The sequence below is a fragment of the Sciurus carolinensis genome, chromosome 18 (genome assembly GCF_902686445.1).
Source record: "Sciurus carolinensis chromosome 18, mSciCar1.2, whole genome shotgun sequence".
Classification (NCBI taxonomy): domain Eukaryota; kingdom Metazoa; phylum Chordata; class Mammalia; order Rodentia; family Sciuridae; genus Sciurus; species Sciurus carolinensis.
In genome coordinates, this window is record NC_062230.1 from 26,301,477 (window position 1) to 26,317,743 (window position 16,267).

At 38.0% G+C, this 16,267-nt stretch overlaps 1 protein-coding gene across 1 annotated transcript in view; it reads right to left on the bottom strand.

Moving 5' to 3' along the window:
* The window catches only part of LOC124969946 (phospholipid-transporting ATPase ABCA3-like), a 137,545-nt gene that overhangs the window by 78,282 nt on the left and 42,996 nt on the right, over window positions 1-16,267 (bottom strand). The window contains exons 10-11 of the mRNA XM_047532949.1: window positions 7,696-7,877; window positions 5,845-5,979 (exon numbers count right to left, since the gene is read on the bottom strand). Of these exons, the coding sequence (XP_047388905.1) occupies window positions 5,845-5,979; window positions 7,696-7,877 (317 nt within the window). The remainder of the gene's footprint in view (window positions 1-5,844; window positions 5,980-7,695; window positions 7,878-16,267) is intronic.

Genomic DNA, 16,267 nt, shown 5'->3' on the forward strand with positions numbered 1-16,267 from the left:
TAAGAATTTTTTAATTTCCTTCCTAAAATCTTCTGTTATCCATTCTGCATATAATAGCATATTGTTTAATCTCCAGGTGTTGGAGTAGTTTCTGTTTTTTACTCTTTCATTTATTTCTAACTTCAATCCATTATGATCTGATAGAATACAAGGTAGTGTCTCTCTCTTCTTGTATTTGCTGACATTAGCTTTGTGGCATAATATATGGTCTATTTTAGAGAAGGATCCATGTGCTGCTGAGAAGAAAGTGTATTCGCTCTTGGTTGGATGGTATATTCTATAAATGTCTGTTAAGTCTAAATTATTGTGTTATTGAGATCTATGGTTTCTTTGTTCAATTTTTGTTTGGAAGATCTGTCCAGTGGTGAGAGAGGCGTGTTAAAATCACCTAGTATTATTGTGTTATGGTCTATTTAGTTTCTAAAATTGAGAAGGATTTGTTTAACATACATGGATGAGCCACTGTTTGGGGCATAGATGTTTATGATTGTTATAGCTTGCTGATTTTATGCTTCCCTTAAGCAGTATGAAATATCCTTCTTTATCCCTTCTGACTAACAATGGCTTGAAGTCCACATTATCTGAAATGAGGATGGATACTCCAGCTTTTTTGCTGAGTCCATGTGCATGGTATGTTTTTCCCCATCTTTTCACCTTTAGTCTATGGATATCTCTTTCTATGAGGTGAGTCTCTTGCAGGCAACATATTGTTGGATCTCTCTTTTTAATCCAATCTGCCAGTCTATGTCTTTTGATTGATGAATTCAGGCCATTAACATTCAGGGTTATTATTGAGATATGATTTGTATTCCCGGTCATTTGGTTCATATCTAAAATTTTATTTATTTATTTATTTATTTTTTGACACATCTTGGTTCCTTCTTTATTTTTCAGTTCCTTTAGGATAATTCCTCCCTTTGCTGATTTGCCTCTTTGTTTTTTATCTCTTCCTCATGAAATATTTTGCTGAGAATGTTCTGTAATGTTGGCTTTCTTTTTGTAAATTCTTTTAGCTTTTGTTTATCATGGAATGATTTTATTTCATCGTCAAATTTGAAGGTAAGTTTTGCTGGGTATAAGATTCTTGGTTGGCATCCATTTTCTTTCAGAGCTTGAAAAATGTTGTTCCAGGCCCTTCTAGCTTTTAGGGTCTGGACTGAAAAATCTGCTGATATCCGTATTGGTTTCCCCCTGAATGTAATTTGGTTCTTTTCTCTCTCAGCCTTTAAAATTCTGTCTTTATTTTGTATGTTAGGTATTTTTCATTATAATGTGCCTTGGTGTGGGTCTGTTGTAATTTTGTGTATTTGGAGTCCTATAAGCCTCTTGTACTTGATTTTCCATTTCATTCTTCAGATTTGGGAAATTTTCTGATATTATTTCATTGAATAGATTGTTCATTCCTTTGGTTTGTTTCTCTAAGCCTTCCTCAATCCCAATAATTCTCAAATTTGGCCTTTTCATGATATCCCATAGTTCTTGCAGATTCTGTTCATGATTTCTTACCATCTTCTCTGTTCAACTTTGTTTTCGAGGTTAAATATTTTGTCTTCAATATCTGAAGTTCTGTCTTCCAGGTGTTCTATCCTATTGGTTATGCTTTCTATGTAGTTCTTAATTTGGTTTATTGTTTCCTTCATTTCAAGGATTTCTGTTTGGTTTTTTTTCAATATCTCTAACTCTTTATTGAATGATCTTTTGCTTCCTGAATTTGCTCTGTTAACTGTCGATTGGTGCGATCGTTCAATGCCTGCATTTGCTCTTTCATCTCATCATTTGCTTCCCTAATCATTTTAATTATGTACATTCTGAACTCCCTTTCTGTCATTTCTTCTGCCATGCTGTCGTTGGATTTTATTGATGTAACATCTAGATTTGTTTGGGGCATTTTCTTCCCTTGTTTTCTCATATTGTTCAGGAATCAGTGGGTCATTAAGATATTGCAGATTTCCTCTACTGACTTATAATGTCCCTGAAGATTGCTAGTATATCCCCTCTTATCCTTCAGTAGCCTGCAGTCTTGGAGGAAGTTGATAATGCGGAGCTCCATGAAGAAGCTGCCTCTCTAGGGGTGGTGACCCTCAGGTGGGGTATATTCCCTGCTAGTGGGCAGAGGTGCCTCCACTTGTTGACCAATGGTCATCCAACGGGGAACTAGGCTGCAGGCTGAGGCAAGACCTGTTTGTGCCTGTGTCTCTGGTTTTAGCGTCCCTGTGAGAAAACTTCACCAGGCAGGGAAGACTCACTCGGTGGGGACGTCTCGCTGGTCAGTTCCCCTCCTAGAGGTTCCCCTCAATCTACAACTACCGCCTGGGCTGGGCTCTCTTCCTCTGCAACATTCCCAGGGGCCCGGACCTACCTCCTGGGCCTGGGAGCCTCACCCTTCGCAGGCGAGTCTCCTTAGGCTGCCTCTCCCAGAGAATCTGCCCGCAGTCCTGGAAACTTCGCTCCGCCCCTAGGCGTGTCTCTGTGCGGCTCTTCCAGCAAGAAGCCACCTAGCTCCTGGGACCCTGCTCTGCACCTAATCGCCTGGCTATGTGACCCCTCCTCTGAGCCGCCACCTGGAGTCCCGTACAATCCATTCCAAGTTTTCTAAGGAATCTCCATACTGCTTTCCAGAGTGGCTGCACCAATTTGCAATGTACGAGTGTGCCTTTTTCCCCACATCCTCACCAACACCTACTATTGCTTGTATTCTTGATAATAGTCACTCTAATTGGAGTGAGATAAAATCTAAGTGGTTTTGATTTGCATTTCTATAATTACTAGAGATGTTGAACACTTTTTCATATATTTGTTGATTGCTTGTATATCTTCTTCTGTGAAGTATCTGCCCAGTTCCTTAGCCCATTTAAATAGACACAGACCACATAAATAGTGTTACCTCATACTAGACAAAGATGACAAAAACATACAATGGAGAAAAGATAGCCTCTTCAACAAATGGTGCTGGGAAAACTGGAAATCCATATGCAACAGAATAAAACAAAACCCCTATCTCTCACCCTGCACAAAACTCAACTCAAAATGGATCAAGGACCTAGGAATTAGACCAGAGGCCCTGCACCAAACAGAAGAAAAAGTAGGCCCAAATCTTCTTCATGTTGGCTTAGGACCAGACTTCCTTAACAATACTCCCAGAGCACAAGAATTGAAAGCAAGAATCAATAAATGGGATGGATTCAAACTAAAAAAGTTTTTTCTCAGTAAAGGAAACAATCAATAATGTGAAAAGACTGCCTACAGAGAGGGAGAAAATCTACATGTACCTCAGATAGAGCACTAATCTCCAAAATTTATAAAAAACTTACAAAACTTTACACCAAAAATACAAAGAACGTATAGTAATCTTGTAAGGGTTTCTTAACCAGTTGTTTAACTATATGGAAGAATTCACAAGTCAGGCTAACTGTGCTAAGCAATTCAGTTGTTTTTCTAAATGAAATTTTTTATTATATAAGATATATTTTTTTTTTCTATACTTTTGATAAGTCATGTTTTCAAGTTTATTATTACCTTTCAGATAGTTATCAAATATATTTGCATGATTTTTCTAATACTTTATTTTTTAATGTCTGAAAGATCTGCTGCATCTTCCATTTTTCAAACTTAATATTCACAATTTTTGTTTTTTTCCTTGAATGTCTTTTTAGGATATATCCATTGTATTGATCTTTCCAGATAAATGACTTATGTTGATTTTTCTTTCTTTTATGTCTTCTTTCTTTATCTGTGATGTTTAGTTTTCTCTTACATTGCCTTCCTTCTTTCTTTGGATTTAGTTTCATATATTTTGTTTCATATTATTCATTTCAAAATATGTTCTAATTTCTAACATCCTCTCTTCTTTAACAAACATTTGAGACTTTCTAATTATTTTTCTTTTACTCTTCCCTAGCTAACTGCCTCTCTTGCCAATAAATGAGGCTATGTTTGAGTTTAAATTTGCCACAAATTGTGAAATGGTGACTGTCATGCTAGTCAACTATGATCACCAAAAGCTTCAAGTGCCTCCCTTTTCAGAAAATTGTTTGGAGTCCATGGTTAGAATCAGCAAAACAGTTCCAAGGGGAAAAAATGGCCAGAATCCTAAGTTTGGTTTAGAAAGTTACTCACGCTTGGGAATTGAAAATAATCAAGTCCTTAGTGCTTCTACAACTGCCTGATGAATATAATTCATCTAGCTTCTAATTTTTTATTTCTGTATTTGATTCCCATGACATTCTCCAACCTACCTGGAACCAGAGTATTCATAAATAATGCTTGCTTACATTTCCTTTAAAAGAAAAATAATTTTATCAGCCTTGTTCAGTGCTATATCCATAGTACTGATCAGCTTCTAGAAAGTAACTGTCTCAGAAACTAGTTGTTGAATTTTTAAGTGAACATGTAATGGTACATGTAAGATCCTTTGTCCTGCTGAGCGCTCTTGAGTCTGGATATTCAAATCTGGGAGAAAGATCTCGGAATATAGGGGACACGCCCTGTAATGGCGGCTGCACCCTCATGGCAACCTCTTCCTCAAACGTGGCACTGCCTGACCCACCAACAGTTTACCTGGACTTCTTTGTACTGCCACTCTGTCCCGGAAACTGAAAAATGTGTTCTTACCCAGCAACCAGTTATGTGTAACTCCCTGATTGGCCTGCTTATCTCTACCCCCTACTATCAGGGATTGGTTAGCAACAGTTTTGTGAACGTGATCAGCTGGTGCTTACCACATCATCCTATGGGGCTCTCCCCTTGTGAATTCCCTGTGCCATGCTGACCTTTAAGCTGATTGGTTCCCACCTAGCCCCCACCCTACACAGAAGCTATGTAACTTCCTCAGTAAAGGAGTTCCTGCTGTGCTTCGTTGGCTGACAGACCTGCCGTCTCTGGTGTGTTTCCATTGCCACGGACACTCATCATCCTGCTTGGCCCCGTTCTCCTCAGGCGGACCCTGAGGAGATCCATCGGACCTGCTGCTCACCAGGGAGCAACATCGGAAGAGGTAAATCTTAGAGGAGAGACTCAGGGCAATCTCAAAGAAAAATTTAAAAATGGACAGACAAGGAGATGGGCGAGTACAACTAGAGAAAGGGACAGCTGATATTTTCCTTGATAGTTCCAATCTATATAAGTCAAAAATGGTAAGAAAACCGTTGGTATAAATAGATTTCCCAAGAAAATCAGTGAAAAAGCTAAATTTTACACCTGCACTGATGTGATCAAAACAAAGCCAGCATGCAGTATGCTGGAGGCAAAGAAACCATGACAGCATAAACAACCCCAAACACACCCTGAACGCATACTTAGCAGAAATTGTAAAGATTTTAATTGCCACAAACTGTGAAATTAAAGTTTTAAGTTAAGTTTAAGTAGTCCCTTGAGGAGAAAGAGAATGCCAGCAGACAAATGGGTTACATGATAATACATGCCAGCAATTGATCCAGATGAAATGAAGTACCTGTGAATAACTTTTTGCAAAAACTTGGACAGAAGAGAGGGCAGTTAACCTAACTCACAACTTGTAGAGGAAATAAAATCACAATTGTGAACAGAAACTAATTCAAATTACATATCTAATGATAACAATTCCAACCAGACTCTACCCTTTATAATGGAGAATTAGGAAAGACATTATTTATACAAAGCTGGATTCTATTCTGAAGAAAGGAGAGCAATAAAACATGGATTTTTGCCTTACTTGCATACATTTCACATTTAGTTTGTCAAAGAAAGCAAACATGCTGACTGAAACCTTAAATTAACATAGAATGGAGTTACAGCCATGACAAACATTTAACATATAGTATATTAACTTCTAAGTCTATCAAGAAACAGAAACTTGTAAAACAATACCTTGTGCAAGTGTTGAATTCTGATTCCAACTGGTAAACCAATAGGTTCAGCTTCAATATGATCACTTGACAATATATCAGAAATTTGGCTAATTTCTCTACTCTGTAATGCTGGTTCCCCAAACCAGTAGGATTTCTAAAATAACAAAAACATCACAATGTCCCTGAAAAGTGAAGACTTGAAAACTCTTCAGCTTATAGCACTCTGGTTTTGAGATAGGTTATAGCAGATAACATGAAACTAAATTTGGAAGCGAATTGTTTATAATATTAACTCCTAAAACAAAACATAACCACAGAACAAACATGCTATTTAAAATGCTGTCATATATGAAGAGAGACACAAAGAAGTCACCTCAAAATGGCAGAGGAGAAAGCATTATGTCACTCTGAGTGAGGTCTCTCTATTTGAATGTGTGACCTGTAGATTTCTGAATTATCCCAAGAGCCTTTCAATGAGTCTATGAGGCCAAAATTATTTTCATAAAGTATTTTTAAAAATACATTAGTTGTCTTTTCTACTGTGTTGACATTTTCATTGACTGTATAAAAGCAATGGTAGGTAAAACTACTGGTGCCTTAACACAAATCAAAACACTAGCACAAACTATACTAAACAGTCATTTCTTCTTTACCACTAAGGTACTAACAGGAAAGTACCCTGTTTCACTTAATTATATATTGGATAAAGAATTTTAAATAATCTATTAAGCCTTTAAGATGGTCAACAAAAATGTTCAATATGGAAAGTGCAAACTGAAACAAGGAGACATCATCTTACATTAATGTGGATATTACTGTAAGTTCAAAAATAACAAAATGCTGGTGCATAGGCAGAGAAAAAAAAATTCCCATACAGTATTTTTGGGAATCTAAATTAGTGTAGCATTATGGAAAGCAACAGAACTACATATGATTAACCAATCCCAGACTGGGCATATATCCAATAAAAATGAAACAGTATATCCAAAAAATACCTTTACTTTCATTTTTATGCAGGATATTAGCCAAGATATGGAAGCAACCAAGCTTTCCACTGATGGATGAATAGATGAAGAAAATGTTTATTCATGATGTAATGCTATTCAGTGGTAAAAAGAATGAAATCTTATCATTTCTGGCAATATGGGTAGAAATGGAGGATGTTATCATAAGTAAAATAAGCCAGGCACAAAAAGACAAATGTCATGTATTTTCAGTAATATGTGGAAGCTAAAAAGAAGTTGATTTCATAGAAGTAGAGATTAGCATAATGGTCATTAGAAGCTAGAAAAAATTTGGGGAGAGAAGAGGAGGTCAGATAATAGGACCCCAATACTGGTAGACAGAAGAAATAAGTTCTAGTGTTCTACAGCATAGCAGAATGAACATAGTTTATAGTAATCTATTGCATACTTTATAAAGAACTAAAAGGAGTTCAAAGGTTCTCAAAACAAAGAAATAAATGTTTTGGGAGATAAAAATACTAATTATTATGATTTCATCATTACATGTTATATATATGTATTGAATTATTACACTGTTACCCATAAATGTGCACAATTATTATGTCAATTAAAAAGAAAAAAATAAAATATAAATGGCATAATTTATCCCTAGGGTCTATGAGAAAACCACCAAACCACTGTGTATTCATTCAAATGGGGTTTCTTTTGGGGAAAAAAAAAAAGACACTTATATCATATGTGTTAAAAGTTAGCTTGCAATGGCTTTAGTCAAGGAGGGAAAATAAGTATTAGCATAACAAGGCTAAAGCACCAGGGGAGGATGTCAAACGTAATTGTGTTCACTTGTCTACAAATGAGGTACAAGAGGGCTGGGGTTTCTCTAAATAACAGGCCTTAGAACTCACCTGCAAGAAAAAGTTCCACGGCTTGGGCACACCATACTTCCCTGGAAAGACAGCATCTACATACCAGGCCACAAGGGCATAAAGGCAAGCATCAATTAAAAATATCCCCATAACATGGGCCAGAGTTAAGTCATCATCTGGGCTCACTTGTAAGAAGAAGTTATTCCACCGAGCACCAAACCCTGAAACATAATAGGAGATAGTTACTTCAGATGTCCATTAACCACTAGAAAAAGTCATCCAACTGCTTCATGATTAAATAATAAGGAAAAAATGCATTGGTATTCTCTAGAGACAGGTTCTCTCTCTCTGCTATTTACTGATATCTTTAAATTCAGGTTGTCCAAGAGAAAAATATAAAATGATGTAAGAAGGCTTTCTCTACACCAACCCCAACTAAAAGTTAATAGTGGTAAACAAAAATAATAATTACAAAAAAAAGTAAGCAGAGCCATAGGTTGCAAGGTAGCCCTATTCCTCTATTCTCCCTGATGCTAATTTTACTTGAAATAACCAGGAAAAGATACAAATTTGTAAATATATTCATCAGCAACAAAAATAAAGTTCCAGCTTCTGTTTTCCAGTCCAGCACGTAAGGATTAGAAGTCACCACTCTATACAAAGCTGAACTAACTAAAACTCAATAACTCCATCAGGGTAAACTGCTTACCTCCAAATTGGAGAAAAAGAGTTACAGAAAATCCTAATTTACTAGAGTAGAAACCTCTGAGTACAAACCTCAAGGGGGGTAAGAAAATATAAACCAATATTTGGTGAATTTTTAGAGATTCATTGTAAGTAGTATTGAGAGTTAAAATTTCTAGAGCAACCAATTCATAAAGAACTCCAGTACTTTTGTGAGTTTCACCTCCAAGAGCACTACCAACTTCTAAACATAAGTATCAGAGAGAAATTCTTCTTGGTTATTCACAGAATTTCAAAAGGAAAATAAACCATTTTGAAATTTGCTAGAGAAATCTATTCATAGCCAGTCTATCCCTAAGAGAAACTATTTAACCAGAGCCTAAACTGCTGGAGTTTTAACCTATGTGGAAGAAGGGAAATAATCAACTGTAGCCCACTCTAATCATGATGTCAGACATAAAAGGGGTAAGAAAGCAAAAAGACACATGAGGTCCGTAATCCAAGGTCACCAGCTCATCGAAGGCTGGAGACTGATTATGGGATCCATGGTGCTGCTCTCATCTTCACCACTACATTATCATGTCTACTGTGGTTCCTTCTAGCCAGCGCATCATGCCAACCACTTAACAAGATGTTAAGGCATACTAAATAACACAGTTTAAAGTTACTGAGCAGCCATCAGACGCAGTCAGATGTGGAAGAAATGTTGGGATTATCAGACCAAGAATTTTACATTGTAAGAGTAGAGCAAGACAGCATTCTTGGCAGTCCTAGCCTGCATTCATCCACAATGATGACATTTTAATAACTGATCTCCAAGTAAAATAGACTGAACAGACCTTCAGAGCACAATGAAGAGGCAGTAGCAAACTAGTGATACTCTAGAACTCAGGTTTACCACAAAGAAAGGCATAGGAAACATACCTTACCTGCTTTATCCCATCCCCAACCAAGCACACCTTGGTGCCAAAAAAGATAACCCTCAGCTGCAACCTTTTCCCATAGTGAAAAAGGAGACAAAAAGAGCCCCAGTAGCTTTCATCACCAAGGAGCCCAGTGGGCATGCTTGCATAGTAGACTCCTGCAGCTCTCACCACTGAGAGCCCCCGCAATCTTCACTAATGCTGGCCCCAGCTGACAGTACTGCCCAATCTATGCTGCCGTACTCCCCTTGAGCAGAAGACACTACCCACCTCCACAGGGCTTGACTTGCTGCAACCCCCACCATCCCAGCACCACCATTGTGCACCTACTTTATACCTGAACTGCAGACAGATGCTGCCAAAAGCATGCCTGCACCCATACTGACTGCTGCATGTACACCTCTCACCTTGATGTTACCATACACACGCGGATGACCTGACCTTGGTGCTGCACCGCTGCATGTATGCGACCTGCACCTTCCAGACTGGCACCATGGTCTAAAGAAGGTCTCATCTGCAGCATCACACACAGGGGAAAGGAAGACCAATTAGACCATAGCAGCATTTGCTACCAAGGACCTCAGTCAGCGAAAGCAATCTTGAGAAAGAAAAGTAAAGCTGGAAGCATCAAATTTCTTGATTTCAAACTATTTTACAAAGCTACAAAACCCAAAAGAGTATGGTATTGGCATAAAAACAGATATACTAACTACAAAACAGGATAGAAAGCCCAGAAATAAATATATACATGAGGATCAACTAACTGTTAACAAAAGTGCCAAGATTACACAATGGAGGAAGATAGTCTCTTTGATAAGTGGTACTAGAAAAATTGGCTGTCCACATGCAAAAGAAATTGAACTCATCTTTTGCATGAGTTCATACACACACACACACACACACACACAAATCAATTCAAAATGAATTAAATGTGAGCCATAAAACTCTTAAAGAAAAATAATAAAAAGAGAATCTCCAAGAGATTAACATGGGCAATAATTATTTTGCATTTGTCAGGTCAAAAAGCACAAGCAACAAAATAAACAATAAACAGGCAGGGCTTGCCTGGAAGAGAAGAGGAAGATGGCAGAAGTGATCTAGGCAGTGAGTCCAGATCTCCTCTCAGCACAGAGAGGAGGCAGCAAAGAAAAAGCAGAATTGAGAGTGGGTGACAAAATTCATGCTTGAAGGCTCAATATTACCAAGTCTGAGATCTGGGGAGACTGGAGGATGGGTTACCAGAGTAGAAAAAAAGCTCAGAGTTCCTTAACCCTGAAACCAACGAGAGAGAGGGGCATGAGGGGAACACACGGGAAACACACAACAACCAGATTTCCTCCACTCACAAACAGTCACCAGGATATTCATTACCTTGAAAAGGATCCAGTAGAGGGGAGCAGGCACACAGTGACCCACAGCAATCACAGGGACACTGCAGAGCCTGCATCTTGAACTCCTGCTCACGACAGAAGCAGCCATGCCACAGCACTGCACCCTCTGAGCAGTCAGCTGCAGGTCCCTGAGCTGACAAACCAGAAGCTGCTGGCAGGAGGTTCACAGCAGCTATGGAACTGGCTCCTCTGCCCCTGCGACTTGGGAGAGAGCCACAGCCAAAGACTGACAGACATCAGCTAAATATCCAAACTGCAATAAAATAAAAACCAAGGGGCTGTGGATATAGCTCAATTGGTAGAGTGCATGCCTCTTGAGCACAAGGTCCTGGGTTCAATCCCCAGCACCACACACACACAAAAAAGTCAAAATCAAAAACAAGATTCACACAAGAATTTTCTTCACCTTGACAGGCTTTACTATAAATAACGCTAATGTCAACTTTGATCATAAAAATGACTTCAACTTGAACCATAAATGCTAACCCAACAGCCAACATTGTACTTTGAACCCATCTGAATGTATTTCATCCAACGGTTTAAAGCATTAATTGAAATCAATCTTCCTATCTTTGTTATCCTACTTCTAGTTTATACTTGCTTTTCTTACTCCTACTTATTCTCTTGCATTATTTGCTACTACCTCAAATACACACCATTCATCTATTTCTCCTTTCTACCTTGGTGTAAATTATTCTTGTAAGTCTTTTCTCTGTCTCACTTTCTTTCTTTCTTCCTTTCTGTCTCTCTTTCCCTCTTTTTTGCCCAATCTTTCTTCCTCCCCTCTTTTACCCCCATTTCAGGTTATAGTTAGTTTACTAAATTTAACAACTAACTTTTTGACCTATCCCAGAACTATATTATAGGATTATATCTGAATTTGAAGAACTATGGAGAACAACTGGCACCACAGCTAGTAGAGGGACATCCTCCCCTCTGATAAGGTGAAGGTGAAACAGAGAGAGTCCTAGCTTAGTGCAGAAACTTACAACTTGCAGACATACAGCCTAAATAAATAAAAGACCTGGAGTCTGAACAAACAGCAAGCTAGGTTTAGAGGAAGAGTTCACTGCATCTCCTACTGAACTCGGAGTAGTTACCTAGTCAAGAGCTATCTTGAGAATGATCCTATTGTTTAAGACTGTACTGCATGGGAAGCCAGAAACCCAAGCATATTCATATTTTTGCTCTTGTATTGCCTGGGCAGGTGATGGCCTCATTAACCCTTTTGCCTCTGATACAATCCCTGACTCAGGGAGGAGAGAAGGATCCATTCTCTGAAATTGAAAGATCAGGAAACCTGCCCTCTGAGGCCAGAGATGCGACCATGTAGTTTCACGTGGGAACCAGAAAGCCAAATAACTTATTCAGTGAATGGGCAAATGCACTGAATAGATACTTCTCAAAGGAAGAAGTATAAATAACCAAGTATATTAAAAAACTCAACATCTTAGCTATCAGAGAAATGCAAATCAAAACTACACTGAGATTCCATCTTACTTCAGTCATAATGGCAATCATTAAGAACACACATAATAGTAAATGCTGGCAAGGATGTGGGGAAACAGAAAGTCTTACATGCTGTTGGGGGAAATTTAAATTAGTAAAGACAATATGGAAAACATTATGGAGGTTCCTCAAAAAACTAAAAATAGAACTATCGTATGTCTCCAGCTTTTCCTCCTTCATATTTATCTGTAAGAATTAAAGTCAGCATTCTTTTGGAGATATGTGCACACCTACATTTATCATGGTACAAGTCACAAAAGACAAATTATGGGATCCGTCTAGGTGTCTGTCAACAGATGAATGAATAAATAAAATGTGACATACACACACACACACACATGCAATGAAGTTGTACTCAGTCAGCCATAAAGAAGAATTAAATTATGCCATTTGCAGAAAAATAAATGAAACTGGAAATAATCATGTTAAGTAAAATAAGCCACACTCTTTTTGAAAGTCTAGTTTTGCATGTTTTCTCACATATGTGGAAGCTGACAGGGAGAAAAATAAAATAAAAAGTCATCATAAGTGTAGAAGACCATTAGTGTAGTAGAAGGGAATTGGAGGTGGAGGGAGGGGAGGGTAATAAGAAGTACTGAGAAGTGAAATTATCAAATTATGTTATATGCATGTATGAATACACTACCATGAAATCCAACTATTCTGCATAATTAATATTCAGTGGTTAAGAAAAGAATTTGCAATTAAAAAAAAACTGTTAGAGCTAACAAACAACTTCAGCAAGTTGCAGGATATGAGATCATTAGACAATAAATAAATTAGAATAGAACACTATACAATGAAAAAGGAAATTAAGAGAACAATTCCATTTACAAAGTCATCAAAAGAACAGCATGGGGTTAGAGACAGATTTAAACAAGAAATGCAAGCCTGCTGCTACAGCACATTGCTGAAATAAATTAAAGACCTAGATAGGTGGCAATATGACCTGTGTTCCTGGATAGCAATACTACCCAATGCAGTCTACAGGCTCAATAGAATGCCTATCAAAATCCCAACAGCCTTTTTTGCAGAAATGGGGAAACTGATATAAATAAGATCCCTAATCAATTGACAGCTCAGCAATATAACAAAATGAACTACTGATACAGAGAAGAACAAATGCCTTATGCTTAATGGAATAAGCCAGAGCAAAGGTTCATAGAGTGTACCATTCCATTTGTATGACTTCTGGGAAAAGTAAAACTACAGGGATGGAGAACAGATCAGTGGTTGCCAGGTTTGGGGGGTTAAGGAGATGTGTGACAACAAAAGGGCAGCCCAAGGGAGTTGTCTGGACTGAGGGAAGTTTGTGCCCCGACTACTGTGATGCTTACGCTTGTCTAGACAGGTGCTTAAATTCATAGAACTTTACACCCCAAAGGGCAATTTTACTGAATATGAATTTTAATATTATTTCAAAAGACCTGGGGAAAAGATAATAAAGGAATATGATGAAAACCTTGATGTCAATAATTCTGACCTCTTATTTGTAATGGACAAATTCTATAAAAAACACAAGCTATTAAAACTTGTTCAAGGAGGATAAACACCCTGAATATTTCCATGCCTGTTAAATGAGTCCAATTTGTAGTAAAAAAAAAAAAAAAAAGGATCCTACAAATAATACTCCAGGACCACTTCAAGAAATTTACCCTTATGATATACCTACAAAAACACAATGTGCAAAGGATAAGCTCATTTCATGTTTGTTCTAACTGAAAAATACCATCATATGCCACAGTACAATGGGTCGATGTTCTGGTCAAAAGTAGACTGCATAGGTAATGCTGTTCCCATAAGATCAAAATGTAACTGAAAACTTGCTCTCACCTAGCAGTACCATAGTGGTCATAACCTATAGTGCAACTCATCACTCATGTGTTGTGGTGATGCCAGCACAAACAAACCTGCCACCCTGCCAGTCATATAAAAATACAACATATACAATTATATACAGTACATAATATTTGACTGTTACTGGTTTAAATACTTATTATACTATCCATTTATCATTTTAGAGTGTACTTCTACTTACAAAAAACAAATTTTCTATAAAACTATATGCCATGTTACACTGACGGCAGCCTTGTATGTCTCATGCAGACCCCATTATTCAACTATATCAGAGGCTATGTTGAGTGACGGACCAATATCATTGAGGTTTGTCTACTGTGCTCTATGAAATTTGCATGAGGATGAAGTCACCAAATGATGCAGTCTTCTGAATGAGTTCCCATCATTAAGGGACACAGGCTCATATTATTGATTTCCTAAATGTCCACACATCATTTAAATGAACATAGCATATCCACACAATGTATGTGTAAAACACAATGAAGAAAATATATAAGTGAAGTTATATGGAATTATTTCTAGAATGTATTATTAGAAAAAAGCAAATTACAAAGAAATATATAGCACAGTACCATTTTTACAAGAAAGTAAGTAAATAAGTATATATATAATATATATACATATATGTACATATGTATAAGCATATATATATATATATATATATATAACTGATATTTTAAAAAAATGAAACACAAAGGATAAACCCAAATAAGTAAGACTAACACACATGTGTGGGAAGTAACAGCATGGGGAGGAAATGACACTAAACTGGGTATACTATTATGCTTCTACTTTTTAAAAACTGCAAAATTACATATTCATAAATTTACATTATATTAATGATGAGGGAGGACTGAAAATGGAATTTGAACAAAAAGAAAGGTACCTATCCCTAGTTCAAATAAAGAACATAACCAGGGCGATCCAAGATGGTGGACTAGAGGGTGACTGCATCTCCAGTCGCTCCAGAACACAGGATTCAAGAAGGGGAGGCACTGAGAGACTTGGACTAAAATAGATCCACGGAGCCAGCCACAAGCCCCTGAGCCAACGGAGAGCTCCGACCTGCAAGCAGCCTCTGGGATCAGGGCAGGGCAGCCAGAGACTTCTCCAGGTGGCCCTGCCCCCTCTGGTCACAGGCTCTTTCCACAGGGCGATCCAAGATGGTGGACTAGAGGGTGACTGCATCTCTAGTAGCTCCAGAACCCAGGATTCAAGAAGGGGAGGCATTGAGAGACTCGGACTAAAATAGAGTCACAGGGTGAGTCTCCCCCACCGGGTGAAGCTCGGCCTGGGCGGCAGGCACGGATAGGAGCAGCTTATCAGAGCAGGGCAGGGCAGCTAGAGTCTTCCCCAGGTAGCCCTGCACACTCCGGCGGTGGGCTCCTCCCACATGGCCAGCTTCTCGGAACAGGCCCCCCAGTGAGAGCTTTTCCACACAGAGCCAGCTCCAAGCCGTGGAACCAGTAGTGGGCTAGGGGCAGCTTTCTTCAGAAGAACTGCATTATCAAGTTCCTCCAAGACTTCAGGCTACTGAAGGCTGGGAGGTGATACACTGGAAATCTACAGGGACACTATAAGCCAATAGAGGAAATCTGCAATATCTCAGAGTCCCACTGACATCTGACCAATATGAGAAAACAAGGGAAGAAAATGTCCCAAATAAACCTAGATACTATATCAATAAAACCCAATGACAGCACAGCAGAAGAAATGTCAGAAAGGGAGTTCAGAGTGTATATAATTAAAACAATCAGAGAAGCAAACAAGGAGATGAAAGAGCAAATGCAGGCATTGAAGGAGGAGATGAAAGAGCAAATGCAGGCATTAAATGATCGCACCAATCAACAGTTAAAAGAGCAAATACGGGAAGCAAGAGATCATTTCAATAAAGAGTTAAGAGATACTGAAAAAAAAAAACAAACAGAAATCCTTGAAATGAAGGAAACAATAAACCAAGTTAAAAATTCCATAGTAAGCATAACCAATAGGATAGAACACCTGGAAGACAGAACCTCAGACATTGAAGACAAAATATTTAATCTTGAAAACAAAGTTGACCAAACAGAGAAGATGGTAAGAAATCAGAAACAGAATCTACAAGAATTATGCGATATCATGAAAAGGCCAAATTTGAGAATTATTGGGATTGAGGAAGGCTTAGAGAAACAAACCAAAGGAATGAACAATCTATTCAATGAAATAATATCAGAAAATTCCCCAAATCTGGAGAATGAAATGGAAAAT